This window comes from Telmatherina bonti (genome assembly GCF_933228915.1).
Source record: "Telmatherina bonti genome assembly, chromosome: 8".
NCBI lineage: Eukaryota > Metazoa > Chordata > Actinopteri > Atheriniformes > Telmatherinidae > Telmatherina > Telmatherina bonti.
In genome coordinates, this window is record NC_136626.1 from 8,202,123 (window position 1) to 8,225,605 (window position 23,483).

General features: G+C 39.3%; 1 protein-coding gene across 1 annotated transcript in view; it reads right to left on the reverse strand.

Moving 5' to 3' along the window:
• Positions 1–335: 335 nt before the first annotated feature.
• Positions 336–23,483, reverse strand: part of exoc2 (exocyst complex component 2) — a 57,691-nt gene continuing 34,543 nt past the window's right edge. The window contains exons 12-28 of the mRNA XM_079244894.1: positions 21,435–21,545; positions 21,026–21,150; positions 18,636–18,704; positions 18,378–18,535; positions 18,132–18,253; positions 16,605–16,666; positions 12,570–12,650; positions 11,900–11,959; positions 11,224–11,285; positions 11,064–11,133; positions 7,087–7,203; positions 5,133–5,274; positions 1,726–1,781; positions 1,507–1,629; positions 1,249–1,310; positions 858–917; positions 336–764 (exon numbers count right to left, since the gene is read on the reverse strand). Coding sequence (XP_079101020.1) covers positions 671–764; positions 858–917; positions 1,249–1,310; positions 1,507–1,629; positions 1,726–1,781; positions 5,133–5,274; positions 7,087–7,203; positions 11,064–11,133; positions 11,224–11,285; positions 11,900–11,959; positions 12,570–12,650; positions 16,605–16,666; positions 18,132–18,253; positions 18,378–18,535; positions 18,636–18,704; positions 21,026–21,150; positions 21,435–21,545 — 1,574 coding nt within the window. The 3' untranslated portion in view covers positions 336–670. The remainder of the gene's footprint in view (positions 765–857; positions 918–1,248; positions 1,311–1,506; positions 1,630–1,725; positions 1,782–5,132; positions 5,275–7,086; positions 7,204–11,063; positions 11,134–11,223; positions 11,286–11,899; positions 11,960–12,569; positions 12,651–16,604; positions 16,667–18,131; positions 18,254–18,377; positions 18,536–18,635; positions 18,705–21,025; positions 21,151–21,434; positions 21,546–23,483) is intronic.

Here is a 23,483-nt window from a genome sequence, read left to right on the forward strand (position 1 = left end):
CACACTTCTTCTTTCAGGTTGCAGAGCATTGTAGAGGACAAACAATCAAATTAACCAAAACGCTGAATGCAAAGCAGACAGGAAATTCTTACAGGGAATAATGGAAAATTTCAAACATTTTCAGGACTGCAAACTAAGATAATGAACGGATTGGCAGGTTTTTCAAACATCAACTCGGTTTTGATCGTTCACATCAGAGTGAAAACAAAACACTTCTGTCGTAAATCGGCTCATTTTATTGGGAATATCATAATGGGACAGAACAAAGCATGAACAGCAACTTCTCCACAGTAAGCTGAACAGCTCCGCTTGAGAGGAGGCTCCAAGTTGGTTTCAGTCTATGTCCCAATACTGATCCAGAACTCTCAGTACAAGGAAGATCCTCACTTGCACTCTGCCTTTAAGCTGCTTGACTGGCACATCATTAGAATAACCAATACAACTGGGACTGTCCTGCACAGTAACAATGAAATCGACTCATTTAATGCCTTCAAGATTAGATATCCAGATATGTGTGCATCTAGTGAAGCAGAGATTGAAAGTAACAAAGAACAAAGATGAGTAAATAATAAAGTGAGAGCTAAAACGATATGGTTAGAGCTCATTAGCTGATTGCACGCAGATCAGAAGCAAGACATTGCAGTTTAGTGGTGGAAAAAGTGCATTTCGATTATCTTTTGACAGGCTGGATGTTGGAAGGCTGGAAGCAGGTGAGCTGCAGCTGCATGCTGCTCTTAAACTTATTCAGCAGCTCCTCAAGTAACCTGGAAGTGGAGACAAAACAAAATTGTCAAAAAAACAAAACAAAACATGGAAATGCTGCAAAATGATATCAACTGTGCCAGGAGCGGACTCACTTCTTGTCGCCTCCGCTGTGCAACTGAGGCAGAGAGTCCAAAGCCAGTTTAAAGCTGGCACTGAAAAGGAGACGCTCAGTTTAAGTGTTTTATCAACAGACGCGTTTATTAACACTCCAAAACCAGAAAATACAGTTCAGGATGAGTCTATGCGTGTATCCTGACATGCACACTGACCTGCCCACATGAACACACACATGTGGACACAAGCACCTCCGTGCAGGCACACAAGAGAACCAGATTACTTTCACTTCCTTTTCCATAAGCCACCAACTAACATAAATAGGGACTGTAGTGAGGGATGTGCGACTGCTAAGATTTATGTTTGTGGCATTTACTGCCATAAATCACCAGGAACACATGTGCAGGTTCCCATGTGTGCTGCACTTACTTGCTGTTGGGGTTTAGGTATGCGGCTACAGCGTCTCTGAGAGCGCACAGTTCAAGCCGAGCCTGGGGAGGGTGGGGGGTGGGGTGCAGAAAAACAAAGGATCATCCACTGACAGCAGTTAGTACTGAAATGTGGTATTATCAGAAACGACAGGTGGATCCCCCAACAAATGTGGGGTCTACTTATGAGTCAGGGTCTTACTATGAGTGAGAAACTGTTCGCCTTGGCTTTGTGTGTGTGTTGGGTGTCACTGTGTACCTGCAGGGCTCCGTTTTTGCTGAAGGAGGACACACATTGCATAAGGCGACACATCTCGTCCGCAACCGATTCGACAATTCTAGACAAAACCCGAGGAACCAGATCCTTTGAGACCGTGAAGACCTGACAGGGAAACAAGTTTGATATGAGGAGGTGTGAAAAAAGAAGCCAAAACTATGAGTGTTGATGGTGTGTAAGCAGTGTGCAGCTAGCTTGTACCTCAGCGTGAACTGTTATGATGTTCACAAGCGCTTCCTTCAGGTAGTTCCTCACACCTGTGGAGGACGAGGAATAACCGGGTGGTGAATTACAGGAGAAATCAGACAGTGTGATTTAGACTGTTTACATAACACAGGTGCAACCTCCCACACATCGTCCATAACGTGACAAGTTTGATACAGTTTTTAAGACATTTTGCATCACTTTATGGTAAAAACATTGCTCAAAACCCTGCTCAGCACAGTCTGATACTTGTCATCTAATCCCTGGTGTCCCTAATAGACACCAGAAAGCAGAAGATTATACTATCATAATTTTTACATTCAATCCAGCTTTATTGATATAGAGCCACTTCACAACAATGTTGTCTCATGGGACTTTACAGACACATCAATTCATGCCAGTTTATAATAAATAGCCTAGGTAAGAGAGAAACCAACAGATTGAACCAAAACTTGACTTGGAACTAATTCTCCATCCTGAGCTGCATGAGGCAACAGTGGGAAGGAAAACTCCCTTTTAACAGGAGGACAAAGCCCTCCAGCAGAACCCGGCTCAGGGAGGGCGGCGTGGACTGGTTGAGGTGGAGAAATGGTGAGAAATGGTATTAAATGGTAAACATAACCAAAAAATTGTTGAAGGGCCAAATAAAGACTTAATTTAAAAAAGTGTTTTCTTACCCATTTTTTTAAGGGTCAGACCTTAAAGGGTTAACTTTAGCATCATTACCTTTGTCACACTTTTAAATGAGAAGGGGACAGCCTCTTCAACAAGGTCAGACTTCTATCAGACATCCTCATGTGAAGAAACACTTTCACATCAGAGGTCTGTGTGTGAAGCAGCAGCACTTTATTTATTCAGAGCTGAAATGGCAAGTTGCTCAGTTGTTCAAAAGCCAGACCTACACACAAGTAACAAAATGATCAAGCTTGTTTTAAATGTACAATAAACAGGAGATAGGGCTTGGCAGAGAGATATGTGGTCTGATCTTCCATCAGTCATGGTGTCAACCAGCTCATCGCCACTTATGAATCTCATCATGTCAGGACACTGGTTTTGTAGATTTCTGCGCTGTTTTTTTTTTTAAGATTGCATGGCATATGCTAAAATCTTGGAATTTATTTTAATTTTCTTTTACTGCGACGATAATCCTGCAACGACCTTTAAAACCAGCAGGTGAGATTATAAATCTATTTTGATAATTATGAGTTTAAGAATTCTTTTGCAACAAGCGTAGTCACCGCCCTAAAATGCTTCCCTTTTCAGACCTGGAACTGCATATATCTTTCATATACAGTCTATATACAGCTAATATTTGGGAACTTAAAGTAGACGGTATGCGTAATATAGAAAGAAGAAACGGACAAGGAAATGATTTTATTAAAATACTCTTATACTAACTAAAAATCCTCATATCAGTGTTTATGATCGGGGGGGGGACACTGTGTTTGGTTGGGGGTTTTCTTGCTACTTTGCATTTGTGAAGTCTGCATTTGGGCAGCGACCTCTGAGTACAGGATGTGCTGAAGTGACCCAAAAAAACAAAAAACCCAATAGCTCACATGTTCGAGGACCAAAAAGCAAAGAAAGAAGCTTAAACGGCTGTTTCCCATCTCTTCTTTGAACTCATATCTGTGTTGCACAAACATTTTGGTGCTGCTGAACAGACTTAAAGTAGCACTACGTAACTTCCCAACTTCATTACGGTTGTTGACACATTTTGACGGAGGTGACATTGATTATGTAAGTTCTCGAAGCCGTCATTGACCAGCAGCATCTTTACAAATGGAACTTCATGAGTTTTTTTTTCTGTTCCAGTTCATCACTTTACGGCAGCGCATCACACCAGCAACTGCACAGCAACACATTGAACGTTTTGAACGTGCTCTACAGATGATTCAGTAGAGAAACCCAAGAGGATATTATCAGAAGAAAGTGAGGAAAAACACAGACAGAAAGGGAAAGAGCTGCAGATAACAGAAGAGTCAACATTAGACTGAATTTTACTGACTGGAGAGAGTTTCGAGAAGAAACCGGATGCAAGATGGACGCTGAATTGGTCGTCATTAGGGGATGTGAATACCCCAACGGGTTGTGCAGAGGTATGTAAAAAGCAACTGTTAAAAAAAAAAAAAAAAAAAAAAAGATGCTTTAGTTTTTTTTACTGATTTGTTCTGTGACCCCAGCAACGCCATGTTTGCAAATATCACGCAGTTTGCTTGTCCTCCAGAGCTCTGCAGTATTTCCATCATTTCAGGCCGTTTTGTTTGGAGAAAAAGGAAAAAGATAATAGAGATAACCATTTTTGTTAGTGCAATCAAAACCTTACAAGCCATTGTGACCCGCAAGCAAGATGAGAGAAAGGTTTCGATCGCCATGAGAACCACCGAAAAGAATAAAAATCTTAACTAAATAGAATGATCTCTTTTACTCGTAACAAATAGGATGATGGTTCTGCCTTGTTTTAGTTTGTATATAAAATGTTTAAAGGCAAATATAAGAACTTGTACCAAACAATCTTCTATTAGAATGGCTACAAGTCCAAATAGTTATTTTCTAAAGTATACCAAGAGGAGGGTTTTATTATAAATGCATTTAATTTTTCATTTATTTTGTTCTAAAGTACAAAGAAGTACAGCCAGGCTATGAAAGACATGTTCTTGACTTAAATTCCTGCCTAGAATTTTAAATATAACAAACAGTGAAATCTGACAGTGAAACAGCTAAATGCAGCAACAGAAAGAAAGTACTGAAACCAGGTTTTCAATGCCTTGCAGCAGCCCGCACGCTAACTCGAATCCCACACAAAGAATGCAACAAGTGAAAGTATCATATCCTAGAACTGTGGTTTGGTGTCCAAAATGTTCCCCTTTCACATGTAGCTCAAGCACAAGCTCTGCAGCAAACAAGCCCAAGACTCAAACTTGGGCTGAGATGAGCGTTAAAGCTGCAGAATGCCCACCTGAAAACTCAGTCAAACTCTTATCGCTTCACATCCCTTGTGAAGGTAAACCACACATTCACATTAAAGTTTCACCTGTGTTTTTTGGTGCGTCTGTTGAGAGAAATGTCAAAGTAGACTCATGTACACCCATATCGCTGCACACCCACAGCTCAGCATAAAGGCCATGCGAGATTTAGAGAAGAACAACAGAATGATCTCAGCAGAGTTTACAGTAAGCCTTCAAAGGGCTGTACTTTTCACATGACACATGTGAACCACAACTGTGCAGATCAGATCAGAAACAGCTAATTCTCCTCAAACAGGACCGTCGGTGGCCGGTGCATTTTGTTACCAGGGTCAGTTAGTGGTTTCTAAGGGTGTTTTCCCCCATCGCCTCAGACGTGAATCCCAGGTTTTTATCAGCATGAACTGATGTGGCGTTTGTGGCTCTGCTGCGTAATACCTGTAGGTGTCTGGCAGTCTCTCCAGTCGAAATATCCAGCGTAGATGCCGGGTTCCAGGGAGCCTGCGATAGGGTCGGCTCGTCTCTCGATGTAGGCTTCAAAGAGTTTCCTGTCCAGCTCACGTACAGCGTCCACACTCACCTGCCAGGTCAAGGGGAGAAGGTGAAACATGGAAAGATCTTTAGACGCGTTACAGATCATCATGGTGCTCCTTTCTTGCTCTACAAATAGAGATGTTTATATATCTTTTACACAGATCAGATCAGTTAGCTGTCTGGTAAATGCTGTCTTTGTTTATTTGCATGTGTGATTTGTGTTGTAAGAGAGTCGAACATCCATCAGGCCAGACAGAGCAGAGATCCTGGCTGGCTGCCCTTCCTGAACGTGGAGGCTTTTGTCCTTACCTTTACCTGTCACCTCGTTTGTGTTCATAACTGTGTAATCAAACCAAAGATCCACTGAGAGTTTCAGCTACTTCTTATGAAATGGTCACATTTGAATATTTAAAGCGTCTCTTTGATGCCCATTTCAGTCTGATTTATTTTAATATGCAAGTCCAGAAGAGCAAGAAATAAACAAGCATTTTCCACAAACCCCTTCTTTCATTTTTTATTGATCCTCTCAGATCAGCCTCTGCCAGAAACAAGCTGCCAGAGAAAGCTCCGCCCTACGTCCTGCAGGCTGCGTCTGATTGGTCCACTGCTGGGAGTAGTTATACTGAGCAGTAAAGGTGGGCGTGGCTTTCTTCTTGTCGACCAATCACGAAAAGAAGACGGCCAATCACTGAAAATCACTAAAATTTCGAAGTAGAAGAAACGCTCTAAAACCAATTGTTTCCGTCGCCATGGAAACCAAATGTATAGAGTGCTGGAAGATGAGCATTCAACACTACAAGACTTTAGAAAGTTCAGAAAACTATAAATAGCATCATAGAGCCGCTTTAAGTGTGAATCAGACTGAACAGATCTGAATTTCAGTGAGTTAGTTACTGAGTTTACAGGATGTTAAATATAACTGAACTAATGCTGAGGTAACTGTCTAAATAAACTGTTTATAACAACATTAATCCCTTTTTAGACTGTCACAACTATCAGAATTTAAAAAGTGGTTCTCTGACATATATAAAAAATCAACTATTTGTATTCTTTATTATTTTGACTATTCCAGTATAAACTTAATAAAAGCTGACAAACAGAACTTATAAAGGAATAGGTGATAAGGTATGCATGTTTAACCTTTGTGTTTTTTCTAAGTCTGACCAATAGTCCAACCATATAACCACAGTTGTGATGCTGTTATCGCTTTTACCACCAACGTTACATCATATTAATGTTTTCATGTAAAAATGACACAATCAATACATAAAACTGATTTACTGACAAGATTTGAAAGCACATAAGAAATGTTTAATCCTTTTAATTAATAAAAATACATAACTTTACTGTTCACCTCTAAAACCTTTATCTGTTGCAGCCTCTTTGTTAATCTTATTAGTAGTTTTGATTTTTTTGTGCTTGCTCTGTGCAGCTGCATATTAAGGGGATTTCTTTTTAGTTATTGTTGCATTCACTTTCATTGCTATTCTAACTTTCAAAGTTTAAAGTCACATAAAGACACATTTTATATCTTCATTAGACTCTAAATTGAGCTTTCAAAGAAAATAAGGTTCAACAGTTTTTACTGGAAAACCAACTGAACCTTTCTTTGCTTTGTGATTCACCCATTAGTCATTGTGTGCAGCTGTGTGTCTACAGAGGAGAAATGTGACACAGAGCTGAGAAGATAATGACATTTACTTATGTTTATGTTTTTCTGTTCTTTAGATGAAGAGTCATCTCTCTGCTGAGAAAAAGTCTCTCTGATCAGCTTTGTTGTTACTGACACCTAAACACACTTCTCATCAGCAGCTCTGCTTCCTTCATCTTCAGTGTGGAGAAGACTTTTAACACTGACCCGAGTGATCTTCTCCGTCCCCGTAAAGCTGTGCTTCTCAAAATGATCAGCCAGGTTCAGGAAGGTGTGTTTCTCCAGGTAGTGGCAGTTACTGAGGATGATCAGCAGACGCTGCTCCTGCACACAGAAGACGTTATTTAAGAAAAAGCTAATGTGAATTATCACTCAATAAATAAACTAACACACATCTGTAAACTCCCTTCCAAGCATATCGAGGCCAGTAAATAATTAGACTTGACATGAAAATATGAATATGACACATGAAACTTCAGCTTTTATTTCCAGGTATTTTCATCTGTGTCTCATAAAGAACTCAGGAGGTAGTGTTATTATAAATAGTATTATAGTATAGTATATATAGTATTATAGTATAGTATATATTATAGTATTATAAATAGAGTGTAAAAGTACTGAAACTGACTAAACAGAACAGATTCAGGTAAATAATACTTAAAATTCGGTTGCAATAACTGCGTAAGCTTGATGAAATCACCAGATGTTTGCTTTCCTCCTTTACACCAGCCTTAAACCTTGCATGTCTGACATCATCATGTAGATCAGTAAGGCTGTCCTAGAGGAAGATATGGCATTACCTCCTGGGTTTCACTCATGTGCTTCTATTTGAGATCACAAGATGATCCTTTCTGGAAACCTTCAGCCTTTTTGCTTGTCTTTGTACTTTTTGGCAAAGTCCAGTCTGCTAATCCTATTCTTCTTGCTAATAATAGTTACCGTCTTCTGTTGTAGCCTGTGCAGTAAAACCTGCAACTGATCTCACTAAACGTTTCAGATTTGTTCTTTCAAGCTCCAACAATGTTTCTGTAACCAGTTAATGATGTTTTCCCTGTTTTACCTGTTTAATCTCTGTCACTTAGCACACCAGCACATTCCTTCTTCTTCAGAAAATCCCAAATGGTTGTACTGGCAGGGTTTGTGATTCTGATTGATTTTCCATCTTCATATGAGTTACAACTGTAACTATAAATGCATTTTGCACATGCTAACCCCAACTGAGAGCAGACATTAAGCGTTAATCTATTGTTTGGGTGAATGATATAATAGAACAACAATAAACATGTGGTGTTACAAATAATGCTTTCTCCCAAGCGGTGTGTCAGATTCAGATTTGTAGCCAAGAGCTGAAATGTTCATCTCTTGTCCTATATTCATCGTTCGATGTCAAACCTTCATGTTTTCTACAGGAAAAGTAAAATAACTGGCCTGGTTAATACTTTTAAAGGGGATGTGCAAAGAGCCAGTTTGCAAACATGCTACAATCAGCCTTCTTTAGGCAGGTAATGAGATTTTCTGTAGGATTAGACCTGGACTCCAGCTGTTTATTTTATTTTATTGTTATGATTAAACCACTGTTTTGAAAGATTGGGAGTTATTGTGTTAAAAGTGAAAATTCCTCTTCAGCTTTGTCTAGTATTTAATAATTTCCTTGACCTCAACCAAAGCCTCTGGTCCAGCAGAAGAAAAACATGATACTGTCACCACCGTGCTTCACTATTGATATGATGTTTTTTAGTGATGTGGTGCGTTTTATTTGACTTTTTTATGTACCAAACATAAAAAATGTGATCTTTTTTTTGTTTTTATTTAAATCATAGCTTGGTTTGTATGTTTTTCTTGGTCATTAAAGGTTTCCACAACTTGTATCCCGACCTCATAGTCTGGACATGAAAAACAAAGACTGTAGTACAGTGCATAACCAGTACGCGTCAGAAATTTTCCTGTCTGTTTTCATTTTTTCTTTTCAGTAAGTTTGTTTTTAAGGGACATCTAGTTATATGTCACTGTGGCTCCATATTTTCTCTACTGTTTTGGCAGTTGTCCTCACTGCTTCATGGTATTATGCTGCAGGAAGTTTTGTACCCTTCTATTGACCAAAACCTTTCAACAGTGAGATCCATTTGACTGCTTTTGTAAACTTAATGGCCGAAACATCCAACACAGACTTACTCTAATGCAACCAGTTTATTGTACAGTTTTGTATTTTTTGTTTTTCTGAAAAGAGATCTATTTGTTTGCCAACTGAATTGTACAAATTAGAAGGCAGGAAAGTGGGAAAAGTTTTGAGATGATATATGGTGGTCTAATTTTTATATATTTTTTTATTATTTTTATCATCCATCACTTTAACAGGGATGTATCCACTTTTATATATATCCACGGTTGATCACGTCTTACCTCTCAATCCAAATTTTACGAGTTTACTGCCAACTTAAGTTAGACTTTATTTGTAAAAAATCCTCTTTAGATTTTTAGTTAGCAGGACCGTCCTCAATTTTCCTAGAACTGTATATTATGAGTCAGACTGAAGTACATTTTGTTACCGGTTCCTCTTTCAGCATTGATCATACTCAACATTGACCATCACTTCAATCCCACAGGTTGCTGCTTTGGTACAAACTCATTTACAAAATCATCATCGGTACCAAAAAAAAAAAAAAAAAAACCCAAAACAAAAAAAACAAAACAAAAAAAACCCCTCCTTATTTTGCTCCTGATTTAACATTTCCAACAACAACCAGAACTTTAATACCATCATCCTTCCCCCATCCTTCTGCGTGCAGCTCAGGATGGGGGATTGGATCGAAGTCATGACTCGATGCAATCAGTTGGTTTCTATTATGGAATATGTATGACTTGGCTTGAAATGATGTGTATGTTGATCCGTGTATGTAAAGTGTCCTGTGATAACATTGTTGTGAAGTGGCGCTATACAAATAAAGTTGAACTGATTTGAATCATTCTAATTGTCTGACCCTCTTTTTGTTGTTCTTCATTTAAGTGGAGTCTTTCATAAAAACACTAAACCTTCGTACCTACATCTCACTTTTTACTTTCAATGATTCACTACGATGATTTCTGCTTGTAATTGTTTGTGGACATATGAGCTGAACGTATTGTAGATGTTGTACTTGGTTGTATGAACAGCTGTTTGCCGCTTGGCCTTGTTCAAGATGCAAACTGGTTCTCAAACAAGCGACCTGGTTAAACAAAGATGTAAAAAAATAAATCAGGTGTAAGGCAGCGGTTTGTAATAAAAATACTATTACTCTTTGATCCAGGGTGATTAACCTACTAAGTTTTGTAGGACAGAAGAAGAAGATTTCCTCGATGTAAAGAAAGGATCAGGTTGCACAATATGCACGGTACAGTTCATGTATACTATCTCTTTCTTTGTTTTTGGATGGTGGTTATGTTACGCAGAAGTTTCGCTTTCTGGGATAATTTATTCCCAGATGTTTTCTAACTGGACTTGACAAATTGTTTCTCAGCAGATGACTGGCTCAATGAGTTAATGCAAGCTGTAAAAGTTCTTTTTGTCTTCGCTCAGCGGCACATTAATGCATACTGACTGACAAACAGAAGCTCAGAAACACCGAGATGAGAGGATGCCAGTTTGTTTTAACTTAAATTATGGCGACCACACATGAAGTAATCACTCACATCACTTCTCACCTGTCATAACTTCAGGCCTGCAGACAAACTCCAGTCAAATCTCGTTAATTAATTTCATGTATTGTGCTTGTTTGTTTACTGCATGAGGCGGTTTTAACTCTGATATCATTTCACACCAGTCTAAACTCTGGTCATCCGCTCTCAGTTGACGAACTCCGGCTACACACATTTGGGCTGGGGAAACCCCATCTGCACCTTGCTCCATTTCCCTTTACCAGAAGCACTCTATACCCTTCTCTTCCTCCTCATCCACCTCCTCCCCTGCACTTAACCCCCTTCACCAACATCTCAAACAAGTTACAGGAAATGAGGACGTATCTGCTGCTTGTCCACAACCAGGAAACAGACTGATAGCATTTTTGGTTCGAGTGAGTGAGACGTGTTTGCCTTGTTATGTCACACAGAGGGCCCACGCTTTGGAGACGCCAGCAGTCACCAGCTGTGGGATTTCACAGGTATTAACCCCAAACTGCTTATGGAAATAATGTAAACAACACCGTGCTTACAGATGTTGGGCTGAAGCCCTCCTGGATGCATGCAAACCGGTGGAGGGAGGACAGCTCCATTGAAGTGTTGCTGCAATCAGAAGAAAAGGTTTTAAAATCTGAGTGATTCCCAACTATAATATTTTCACTATGATTAGAAAGAAGCTGTAAAAATACTCACTGGGATGCATTAATATCTCCATCTGTCTTAACGCTCAGCCGATCCAAACAGTTTATGAAAACCTGAGTTAAAAACAGGAATACAATTAAAACAACAACAGTTTTTAGAAGCTACAGTGTGAGACAAGGAAATCTAAGATGACATTTTGTGGTATTTTCCATTAAACACAATATTATACAGCCCTAAAAGACATACACGGGAAAATTAAATAAGAAAACAGGAAGACGTCATGAGTTTATGCTTCTTGGTGGAAACACTGGAAGAAAAACAGAGAGGTAAAAGAGTACAGCGGTTTTCACTTGGTCTGGAGATGTAGACCAAAGAAGGAGGGAAGTTTTGTAGTACTGATAGTCTCTGTATGATGTAAACTGTGTCATTAGAGTCTTCAAAAGATTTGCGTTTTTCGTTTGGCTTCCTGTGACTCAGGATTTAAAAGGCTTAAATGATGTGTGTACTGGAAAATCTAGATAGGCGATGACTTTCGAGAGGATGCGTGAAATCCTTCCTGTAGCTCTACGATTATTCATGTCAAAGATTTGTTTTAAAATCAAAGCAACAACTCTTAAATGGCTTAAACTTTGTGACACCAGTCTGCTGCATTTGTATGCAAGAATCCTAAAAAATCTAGAAAGACAAAATTAGAACAACAACATCCAGGGAGAGAGTGTGGTCTTACCTTCATGATGCTGACACTGAGCTCTGCAGCTTGGTCCTGGACCTGGTCTAACTGCAGCACCTGCATCATAAGTCACAGTATCACAGAAGTCCTACTTCAATACTGCAGCAGTTTCACTGCATCTCAGGTTCATTCCTACAGTTCATATACTGATAAAAAAACACACAAAGAAAGGTGAAGCTACTTAGCAAACAGAAGCTGAGCTCATTAAAACTTGGTTTAGCTCAAATCAGTAACAAACTTTTTATATTTACTTAATTTACCTTCCAAAGTAACAACGGCGAAACTTCAAGGTGTTGGACTGTTTGTTCAGTCTGAGCTGAACACAGATTCACATCTGATAGTTTTAATGGTGTTTGAACAGAAAGAGAGAGTTGTGCAACCACTAACCTCCTAAATTAGCTTATAGCTTTGTCAATCTCCGCTATTATCAAAGACACGCTGTCTGGAACATCTCTTGTAACACTGGTGTGGTATCTCTGTGGACACCGGTGCAAGGCATGTACAGCTTAAAGAGCTGCAAACCACAAACTCATGCATGTTAAATGTCAGTGGCAGCTAAAAAGTCGACCAAGAAGACTAAAGTTATGACTTTTTTCCTCTTCATCTGAACGGCGTTTAAAAACTCTGGTTACATTAACAGTATAGACGTTGACAGCGAGCATCTTACGTTGATTTCTCCAGGTTTGATTTCCAGGGGTTCTTTGAGTGACTGCAACATCTGGACGATGCACTGTTCAAAATGGGAAGGCTGGAAGATCATCAGACAGAACAACAAGATGAAGTTAAATACAGACATTCATGTTATGCATCATATGACAAATTAAGAGCAAATTACATCAAATCTTTCCACTGCAGAGCAGGGTTAGGGTTAGGAACTGATCCTGACTACTTCCTGGGTACTTTGGCAAACCGATTCAGTGAGAAGCTGGCAAACTACAGGAAGAAGTTAGAACAAGCCAGGTGGAGAAGCTACTGTGTTTTGCTGTTGTTGTGAAGGTCGGATAGCAGACATGCACTGTAGCTGCAGCGTACAAGCTGCAAAGTTCATTAAAAATTGTTAAATGAGATCTTATTGTATTTGTCTTTAGTTGAATATAGATAACTTAGAGATAAAACCTCTCTAGCTGCATGCTGGTGAGAAAAGCTAAAATTTAGATGATCTCATTCGTTGGCTAATCGCCAAAATAATTGGCGACTAGTTGATTATGAAAATGATCCCTTGTGGCGGCGCTGGTCAACAGTCTGCACAGCCACAGAACCGAAATCACACCTGTTTGACCTTATTTGTGGTTTCCTTCGCTGACTTTTCTCCATCCTCATTAGATGTTAGCATCACACCTGCCAGCTGCTTTGTTTTGCAAGCAGCTGCTTTCACTAAACAATTAATTAATCATTCAACTTTTCATGACAAGGCCAATTTTTCTGCCTCTTGTGTGAAATGACATTCCCACCGTAAATTACGTATAAATGTACAAAAGTACAAGGGCTGTGTGTGTAATCTCTCAACAGAAACATGTGACATTATTCCAGACAAGGCAGAAAGAAGACATGTGTGACTGTGTTAGAGGAAATTCACCTGGAACGCAGCACCAAGTCCTCTGAAAACAAAACCACATTGCTTTCAGTAAAAGCCAGAAGTTATCAGCCCAGTACATCTAGGAATCAGTAAAGTGATGTCTGACGAGGAACTGTGAAAAGTAGAGGCTATAAACCTGAACTTGAGTCGATTTACAGATGTTTTTACTTGGGGTGGGACTCGATTACCAAAGTTAATCTAATTAATTCCAGGCTTTGTAACTAAATAATCTTGATTAATCGCATTTTAATTAAATAATATTTGCCTCAAAAGCAAGATTTTTTTTTAATATAAATGATTTTAGTGGGTGATTGAATCAAATAATACATCAATAAAGATGTTTAGAGGCTTTATTAATCTCATAAAAGATGCATTTTATTTAAAACCACTAAATAATAAGTGAAAAATATCCCAGAACTGGATAGACATTAAAGTAAAGTGTCATTTAAAGTACAATAACAGCTCCAGTCTACTACATCCTATTGTACTTTTAGCTTTAGAAGTGTTTTATATCCACACTCTTCATTAACAGACATTAACATCTGACCGTAGACCAGAGTGGGATCAATCAGTGGGAAAACTCTGTGTGTGAAATGACGTGTGGTCATGCAGCAGAGGTGACCACCTCCTGCTCCGACTGCAGCTTGAAGCTGGACGCGGCATCAGGACTAATCTTCTGGTGTTTTCTACTGGATGGTGGAGGGGCTTACACACTGCGGCTAACGGAGAGGAGTTAACTATACACTGCCAGTCAAACGTTTGGACACACTTTACCATTAAATCCAATTGGAAAAATACTTTTAGAAAGAAAGTTTTTTTTTTTGTGTTTTTTTTTTTTTTTTAGAAAAAAAACTTTTAGTACTGTGTGTGCTCTTAGGTTACACACCAAGATCTCCAACATCACCAGAAAATGTCTGTTGTTGTTTGTGGCTTTGTCTTTTTGAGTCACTATAGAGGTAAAAAAATATATATATACAGTGGGGCTCCAAAGTTTGGGCACCCCTGGTAAAAATTTATTTTAATGTGCAAATAAGGAGCTTTAAAAAGATGGAAAATCTCGAAAAGGCATCAAAGTACAGTTTAGACATTCTTATAACACGTCAAAAAAAGTTACATCCTATTTCCATCATTTAAACCTTCAAAATAACAGAAAACAAAATATGGCGTCTGTAAAAGTTTGGGCACCCTGCAGAGTTAGTACCTTGTACACCCCCAATTTGACAACAGAGACCTGACAGATTGTTTACAGTTAGTGTCTGGAAAGACCAGGTGATGTCAATCTCAAAGGTTTTAAATGCTCAGACTCATCTGACCTCGCCTCAACAATCGGCACCATGGGTTCCTATAAGCAGCTGTCAAGAACACTGAAACTGAAAATAGTTGATGCTCACAAAGCAGAAGAAGGGTGTAAGAAAATAGCAAAGCGTTTTCAGATGCTAACATCCTCTGTTTGGAATGTAATCAAGAAATGGCGGTCATTGGGAACAGTGGAAGTTAAAGCAAGATCTGGAAGACCAAGAAAAATATCAGACAGAACAGCTCGCAAGATTGTAAGAAAAGCAAGTCAAAACCCGAGTTTGACTGCACGATCCCTCCAGGAAGATCTGGCTGATACTGCAGTCATGGTGCACTTTTCCACTATAAAGAGGTACATGTACAAACATGGCCTTCATGGAAGAGTCATCAGAAGGAAACTTCTTTTACGTCCTTACCACAAAAATCTGCATTTGAAGTTTGCAAATGAACATATAGACAAGCCGGATGTATTTTGGAAACAAGTTCTGTGGATTGATGAGGTTAAGATTGAACTTTTTGGCCGGAATGAGCACAGGTACGTTTGAAGAAGAAAGGGCACACAATTTAATGAAAAGAACCTCTATCTAACTGTTAAGCATGGGGGTGGATCAATCATGCTTTGGGGTTGTATTGCAACCAGTGGCACAGGGAACATGTCACGAGAAGAAGGAAAAATAGATTCAATGGGATTTGAGCAAACTTTGGGTGCTAACCTAATGCCATTTGTGAAAAAGCTGCAGTTAAAGAGAGGATGGCTTCTACAAATGGATAATGATCCTAAAAACACCTCAAAATCCAGGATGGATTACATCAAGAGGCGTAAACTGAAGGTTTTGCCATGGCCTTCACAATCTCCTGACCTCAACATAATTGAAAGTCTATGGATAGACCTTAAAAGAGCCGTGCGTCACAGACGGCCCAGAAATCTCAAAGATCTGGAAGACTTTTGCAGGGAAGAATGGGTGAAGATACCTCAAACAAGATTCGAAAGACTATTGGCTGGCTATAAAAAATGTTTACAAGCTGACATACTTGCCAAACGGGGGAATAGAAGGTACTAACTATGCAGGGTGCCCAAACTTTTGCAGAGGCCATTTTTTGTTTTCTGATATTTTAAAAGTTAAAATGATGGAAATAAGATCGAACTTCTTTTGACATGTTATAAGAATGTCTAATCTGTAATTGGACGCCTTTTGGAGATGTTCCATCTTTTGTTAGCTTCTTTTTGGCACATTAAAATAAATTTTTACCAGGGGTGCCCAAACTTTGGAGCCCCACTGTATATATCTACCGTGTCCATCGGCGTCATCGGCGAACCAGGAAAATGCACTCTGACAAACGTTCTGCGCTTATAAAGGTTATTTTTTTAACAAGTTACTTTTTCTGTAATTAATTCATTGCGATTAACGTGTTAAAGTCCCACCCCTACTTGTTACGCCTTACGGTTCTGCTACTTTCACCTAAAACGTGTTTTTATAGATAAAAACAGTTTGTGGACCAACTTTTTTACTGGACTGGTGGTACAGGACAATTTCTGTTGAAGCTCCATCTGCTATCTGTGTACATTTTTTATTTTAATGTGTTTTGTTTTGTTTTTGTACAAAGGATGTCCTCTATTTACTGATAAAAAAAATCTACCTGATGAATGATAGTGTGTGCAAAGGTCTTTTGTACTGCATGCATGCCATGCTGCCCTTTGTGCAGGAGGCTCTCACGATGAAGAGGACAAACAAATCTGTGTCAAACTATTATCAGTGTGTTAGTTTGCTGGAATATGTCTGTAATGTCTTAATAAATAGAGTCCTGCTTGGTATGGCAACACATCCTTACCAGGCTGGTGATTCCTTCATTATCCACCACCCAGTCTTCCTTCTCAGCCAGACTCTTCACATCTAAATGTAGAAGAAGCATAAACATGATGCAAACAGTTTTTCCTGTACATTATGATGTGATAGTTTTCACACGTTGTCATTCCAACTGAAAACACTGAATGAAAATTTTCTAAGAAATAAAACCGCAAGACATAAAATTAAACTTTCTTCTCAAACCACATTTTGGTGTGTGTGTGTGTGTGTGTGTGTGTGTGTTGGAGTTGGGGGGTAGATTAAGTGAAAACCAGTCACTCTTCTCAAAATGACCATGCTTAACCAGAAGTGAAACTGAACATGTCTGGTTTTGATCTCATAACACTTTCTTCATCACAACCCCGGGAATTGTAGGTGTTAAAAGAACCTGACCATCAAACAATCTATGCAGGAATGTTATTAGAAACAACAGATTAGTTAAACCTTTTTCACATGTTTATCTGCGGCAGGTAAAATCATCCCTGGTTGGAGCAACAATGACAGAAATCAGTGTTTTATGACATTTAAAAGGGGGGAAAATGGACATAACAAAACAATGAATGATTTACTTAAGATATTCCTGCTACTACAAAAGGATTTATGCATTTTGTAACATTTACACATCACAAGCATGTGCAAATATCCAATCAGTTTTGTCTTTTATTACAAGCATATTTAGCAGTTAAGCTTGTTATTCACTGACTTCCCAAGTCCAAAAGCTCCTTAAAGGAAGTCCATAATATAAAATATGAGATGTGATGAAATAAACTAATGTACAGATGCAGAAATGATGCAAAACTAATGTAAAAAGGACTGAATGTGTGGAGTTGTGCTTGTTTAAATTTGTTTAAACAGCAGTGATGAAACAAATAACAGCTGAGAAAATCCATGCAATGTGAATATTTACTGCCTTATTGTCCACTTCTGTCTATTCTTGACTTCACTACGTGATGTTCAGACTTGTCCTCTGCTGAGAGAGTGCACATTGCACATGGAAACACTCCAGAGATGCTTTTGAAAGTTTGTTTAAGACCATGCAAATTCAACATCCATACTTTTTTGATCAATTTTTAGCCACCTAAGTAGAAACTTGTCTGAAATATTAACAAACGAGACGATGTGAGGATGCAAAAGCACAAACTCTGAAACGGCAAAAATATCCAAATGAGCTCTTATATCACAAAAATGCTCATCAAAGAGTCTTGTCTGACATTCTTGTTGTGCTGCAAAATAACTGCATCATCTGTGCTCTAATACTTCCAGCTGTGTGAATGTATCTGCAGCAGGGGTGTGCATCTGAGAGGACTAAACTGCAGAAATGCACCAAGAAATTTTAGCTGATTATGAGGAAGCTACATTTCTGAACGAATGAGACGACACACTAACAGAAAAGCCTGAGGGGTGCTTTTGCAAACATGACACCCACTTGTACAGTTTTAGCTAGATTTATGGAAAGCAGCGCTCACTCCTACACACATTACCAATGGTTCCTGCTCAGGTAATCCCATCTCACCTTCTGTCGTGTGCATCAGAGTCACCATCAGGCAGTGCACTCTCAAATCCAGCAGCAGATCCTGGATCACCTGCAGCAAATCATTTGGGATCTCAAGAGCAGACAGCGCCTCGTGACAACCCCTGCATGAGAGACATCATTAGCAATGGGTAAGTTACTAAAGATATAGTAAACAGGTATTCAGATATCTCATTTAATCAAAGTTCAGCTCATTAAGAACTATATTAGCAGACTGAGTTAGAGAACCTGACGGTGTGTATGATTTGTGTAAGCCAGGCTCCTGTCAGCTCCGTCTTGTTTTCCCAGCCTCCATAAACCCTCCGGTCCCCTTGCGACATTGTGGCGGGGAGGAGAGCGCCCCGAACCAACTTCACAAGTCGACTGGTCAGCTCCTCAATCATTTTCTGCCAAACATGCAGCACATTTTTAACAAACAACAAATCTCAGAGTAAAACTAAAAAGCAGCATTTTCTGTGACATAAGAGAGGAAATAAAACTCTGTACTTTAAAGTCATTCTGTCTCTGTCGAGCATTCTTCTTGGATTTTTCCACCTGGCCAGATTTCTCTCCAGTCTGCAAAAACAAAACAAAAAAAAAAAGACAATTACAGATAATTAATTAAATAGGACAATAAGAGAAAAGGAGAAGTTCATACAGTCATTTCAGACTGGGACCATCATAATAATTTAAGTTTCTAAACATTTTTAAGTTCATAAAATCTTAAAACAAAACAATGTGCATTTACATTTTTCTTTAAAGTTGTTTTATGTGAAGTATTAATGAATTGTTAGTGTCTCAGCTGCAGCAGAGGGAGGAGTTCAGACAAAGAATGGCTATTTCACAACTAGAGCTAAACCTACACCTTTCTTCCAGGAAGATGCAGCAGTAAGCAGACATTCAAACATTAGAAAATAAGAAGCATAATTTAAAACAAGAAAGGAAGGAAAAGGAAATAACATTAAAATGATTAAAGTTATGATCAATTCCAGTTTAAGGGAAAACATGCAGATTTGGACTTAAATAACTTCCAATAAAAACTAATTAAATGCAGCTGAGAACAGGTGGATCAGCTGATCTCAGGGTTTCTGGGAGACATCTGGAGCCGAGAGGCTGAATGCAGCTTCTCCATGTCTCGCTCTGACTCTGGGAACTGATAAAAGACAGGGATGGAAGTTGATCATATTCTGTTCAAGCCAAACTGTGAAAATTTGTTCTGTTGTGGCGCTTTAAAATGTGATACACAACCATGCTTATGCACAAGTTATTGCCATGTGGAAACAGCTGGTTGAGAATAAGACGCTAAATCTGGAGCAGGGGTCACAAACTCCAGTCCTCCAGGGCTCCCATCCTGCAGGGTTTAGTGTTTCCCTGGTACAACACATCTGACCCAAATCAGTGGCTCATTAACAGACAGGTGAAGAAGTGTTATGGCAGGTAAACACTGCAGGATGGCAGCCCTCCAGGACCGGAGTTGGCGACCCCTGATCTAGAGAAGATGAAGAGGAGGAGTTGAAGATGCAGAGCAAAGATCAGCAACAATATAACTCATAAAGTTGCTGCTGATCATGTAAATCAATCAGGAGTCGTGTCAGATTCGTTCCATGCCTTATCGATCGGCATTTCCTTTTGCTTTCTGTAAGCCTTGAAATATGTTGTGTGCCTGTGCTTTTCTAGGCTTTTCCCTCATTTTTACGGTCTCATATCTTTAAACAGTTAAAGCAAATAAGTAGCAGGAATAACGGCATATCCAGCATGATGCAAAGCGATTCGGATGTCCTGATTGGGTTAAAAGCAGCAATCCCAGATGGAGCTTAAAAGTCAACATTTGTTTAAGCTGATATGTTTTTTAGGTTTGAGATGTTTCAGATAAAAAAATTTGGAGCTTATTCTTCAAACTGAGCTGCTGTCTCCTGCAGGTAAAACACAAAAAACTCAAAAACTTTGATGGAATACAGTCCCTGTATTAGAAACCTCAAATGACAGGTCTATCACACAAATCTGAAAAAGTTTTTTTTTTGTTTCCACACAAACTGTTTTTGGTCTCTTCGTGCACAAACAGCTAAAACCTATTTTTCCAAAACTTTATTTTCATTGTTTTCCATTGGGGAATAATTCAGTGTGCATGACTTATTTTATAGTTTATTCAGAATATCAAGAAAAGGGTGTTCAGGTTACGTTCAGACAGAAAATTAGAAAATAAACTAAACATTGACAAGCCATTGATTTGAATTAGAAAATTATATTATTTTAGTTACACTTATTGGGATAAATATAAGCCTGCAATTTAAAATGTTTTAACCCCTTGGATTTTGACAAAGAGACATGACAAATTATCCAGCGTTATGGATGTTACAAAAATAGACAAGCTTTTCAGACTCACTAAACAAATGATGAAAACTGTGAATTTTTCTTTTGAAGACTGACATGTTTAATATAATTTTGAAGGGAATGGTTTGAGGTACCCAAGAAACACATTTAAGAAAACCCTGTTTTTTGTGTTTAGGAAAGAATTACAAAAATGTGCTGTTATGGACGTTACATTTTCCAGGTGTAACATGTATGTAACATGACATGGATGGAACATTTTTACAGATGTTACACTTCTGAGATAGACAAAAGACATTGTCTTAAAATAGAGCTTTAACTACATTTTTTTTTTTCACTCCAGTAGCCTATTTAAAGAGTCAAACTACTCTGGTAGTAAAGGCTACTTTAAGAAGAAAGGCTACTTTACTTTAGGAAAAACTACTTTGTTTCCCATTCAAACAGAAAGAACAGTACAACCTGCTGTTGTAGTTGAAACTTATATTAAACCAGGAAAATAGAAGCGATCAGTAATGAGGCTGTAAGCAGCAGGTCTGTGCTCTCACTCTGAATGCTTGTGAAACATTTACCTCACTAAAAAGACTTCCATTGACATAGGAGATCCAAAGCTTCCAGAAGTTGGGCAGCTGACCAATCACCACGTCAGAAAGCTTCTCCACAAACTGAACCTGCTGTGGGGTTTCAAAGCGGCTAGCTGGAATAAAAAAAAAAAAAACAGAACAAAACACACACACAAATGAACACAGACCCACCTGCGTTGATTACACATGCAGCTAAAAAGAAGTGATGGTGTACTTTAGTAATAACTATTTTACTTCCTGGCATGCATGGCTTGGAAACTGTTAGCATACTGGCTGAGAGGAGGAGGTTCCCCTTAGCACTGCAAACACAAACAACTGTGTACTCAGAGAGGAGCTGAGACAGGGAAGCCCCTTCGCGGTGCGGCGTGTGTAGGTGAATTTATGACTGTAAACTCACTGCTGGGTCGCTGTGATCGGAGACTGCCCCCTCGCTTCATAGATGCAGCCTGGCTGAGCCTGCCGAGGGCTGATGGACGGGTTTCCTCCAGGTCTACAGCTCCAACACCCACTGATGGACATGAAAGAAGGGGGAGGAGGGGAGGAGATATGAACTCGGTGGGCAAAGAAACACATACTTCATATATCAAAATAATCAAATAAGCCATTTTCATAATTCCACATTCCTGAATAAGCTCAGCAGGCTTTCACACCAAACAATCCTCCCTCGGCTTTCTTCGACTTTCTTTATTTGTGTTCTGATCTCTCTCTGCCCAGACCCACAGCTGAGAGAACGTCCAGTTGTTTCCACTGTGAGGAAACAGGGTGTAAAGGGTGAAGTGGGTTTACAAAGACCACAGCGCTAATGCAGACCTGACCCTCTGGCTCTGGGGCTCCACTAGATGGCACCAGGCCTCTACGCAGCAAAAAGGCAAAGCCAAGCCCTGCAGCTGCACACGCTTATCTCAGCAAGTGACATAACTTCAGTTAATATGTAAGAAAATTTAAGAGTAGGATCAGCGAGGTGAAAGGTGACAAGCAGGAATGAAAGCGAAACACCCCAGAGCCGACAGGGGGCCAAAATTTCTACAATGAAAATGAAACTTAGCAAGACAAGTTCGTGCAATGCTGCAGAACGCCTACATAGAGTCTGTAGGCTCTAGAGACGAATGGCCACATTTCCAAAACATGTGTCTGACACACACACACACACACAGAGAAAAGCGTACTGGTGAGTCACAGCCTGAATGTACTGTGTCAGCAAGGATTGAGAAATCCCCCTGCAGGGGAGCAAACGTGGTTAAGATGGCCAACCTAGAAAATGTAAGGAAATTCTCAATTGAGTCAGGTTATCTGTAAACAGACATCCTTTTCTTCTGTCACATACTCGCTCACGCACACGTAGTCTCACTCTATGTGATGTTTCGCTGTCTTCTTACAGGGATGAAAGCTGCTGTTGATCCAGGTGTTGGCTGAAGCCCCACAAGTCCATGTGCATAAGACATTTAAAAGTGTCCGGTACTGTGCAGAAGTCTTGAGCCATCACTTATTTCTTTCAAGTCTTTCTTCCTGGCAGTCAGACTATCTTAGAATCTTTTAAAGTGGGTATAATAAATCCTTTTCCAGCCTTCTAAAGGTCTTTCAAGGTTTATTTTTTAGACATTTTCTGCTTTTTCTCTCATTTTCAGCCCCGTCCTTGAATGTGTTTGTGTTAACTTTGACCCATTAAACTAAAGGGATGAGCCAGGGTTGCATCAACACAGAACAACTTAGCAAAGAGCCAGTTATGAATTGGACGACTAGCAACCCAGCATAGTTTGACAGACATAAATAAGAATTTTTGCAGCAACAAAAAGCTGTTAGCTGAAAACAGATGTTTCAGCATGCTGTGCAGCGTGTCCTTAAAACACTTGAGAACACTGGACAAGTGGACAAACACTATCTACAGCAGATGAACAAGATCTGAAAGGGATGTCCTGAAGAATCACACTGCTAAACAGACTTTCTTACTTTGATCCCCACCAATGGAATCTTATCAGTATCCCATTTTGCATCTTTTCTCTTCTCTGAGGTCTCTCCAGTCAGTAAAAGTCAGACGGATGTTGCACTGTCACTTTCTTGCTTTCTTTCTCTCACTTGCCCTGGTAATGTCCTCATATGGTTCTTTATAGAAATCAGTCATGGTGCTCATTCAGAAAGTGTTAATAACCAGCTGCTGGAGTGTCATGTGGTGCCATAAAGCACCAGACAGCTGAAATGTGATGTCCTGGGCTGGAAAATTGGAATTTCATGCATCAAAATGGGACAGAAGTAAGCTACTGAGTTTAAAGTATGTTGTGTAGCTTTAAGTACACATAAACAAAAAAAAAAACAAACCCAAATAAATCTAGCACAGACCTGACACGGAACCTAAAGTCCTGTTTATCCTTGCACGGTGTCTGCATCAGGTCGGGCCTGAGTGTAGCTGATGCAGATGGAGTGTGTGCTTAGGACTGGTATCTCCCAGTAA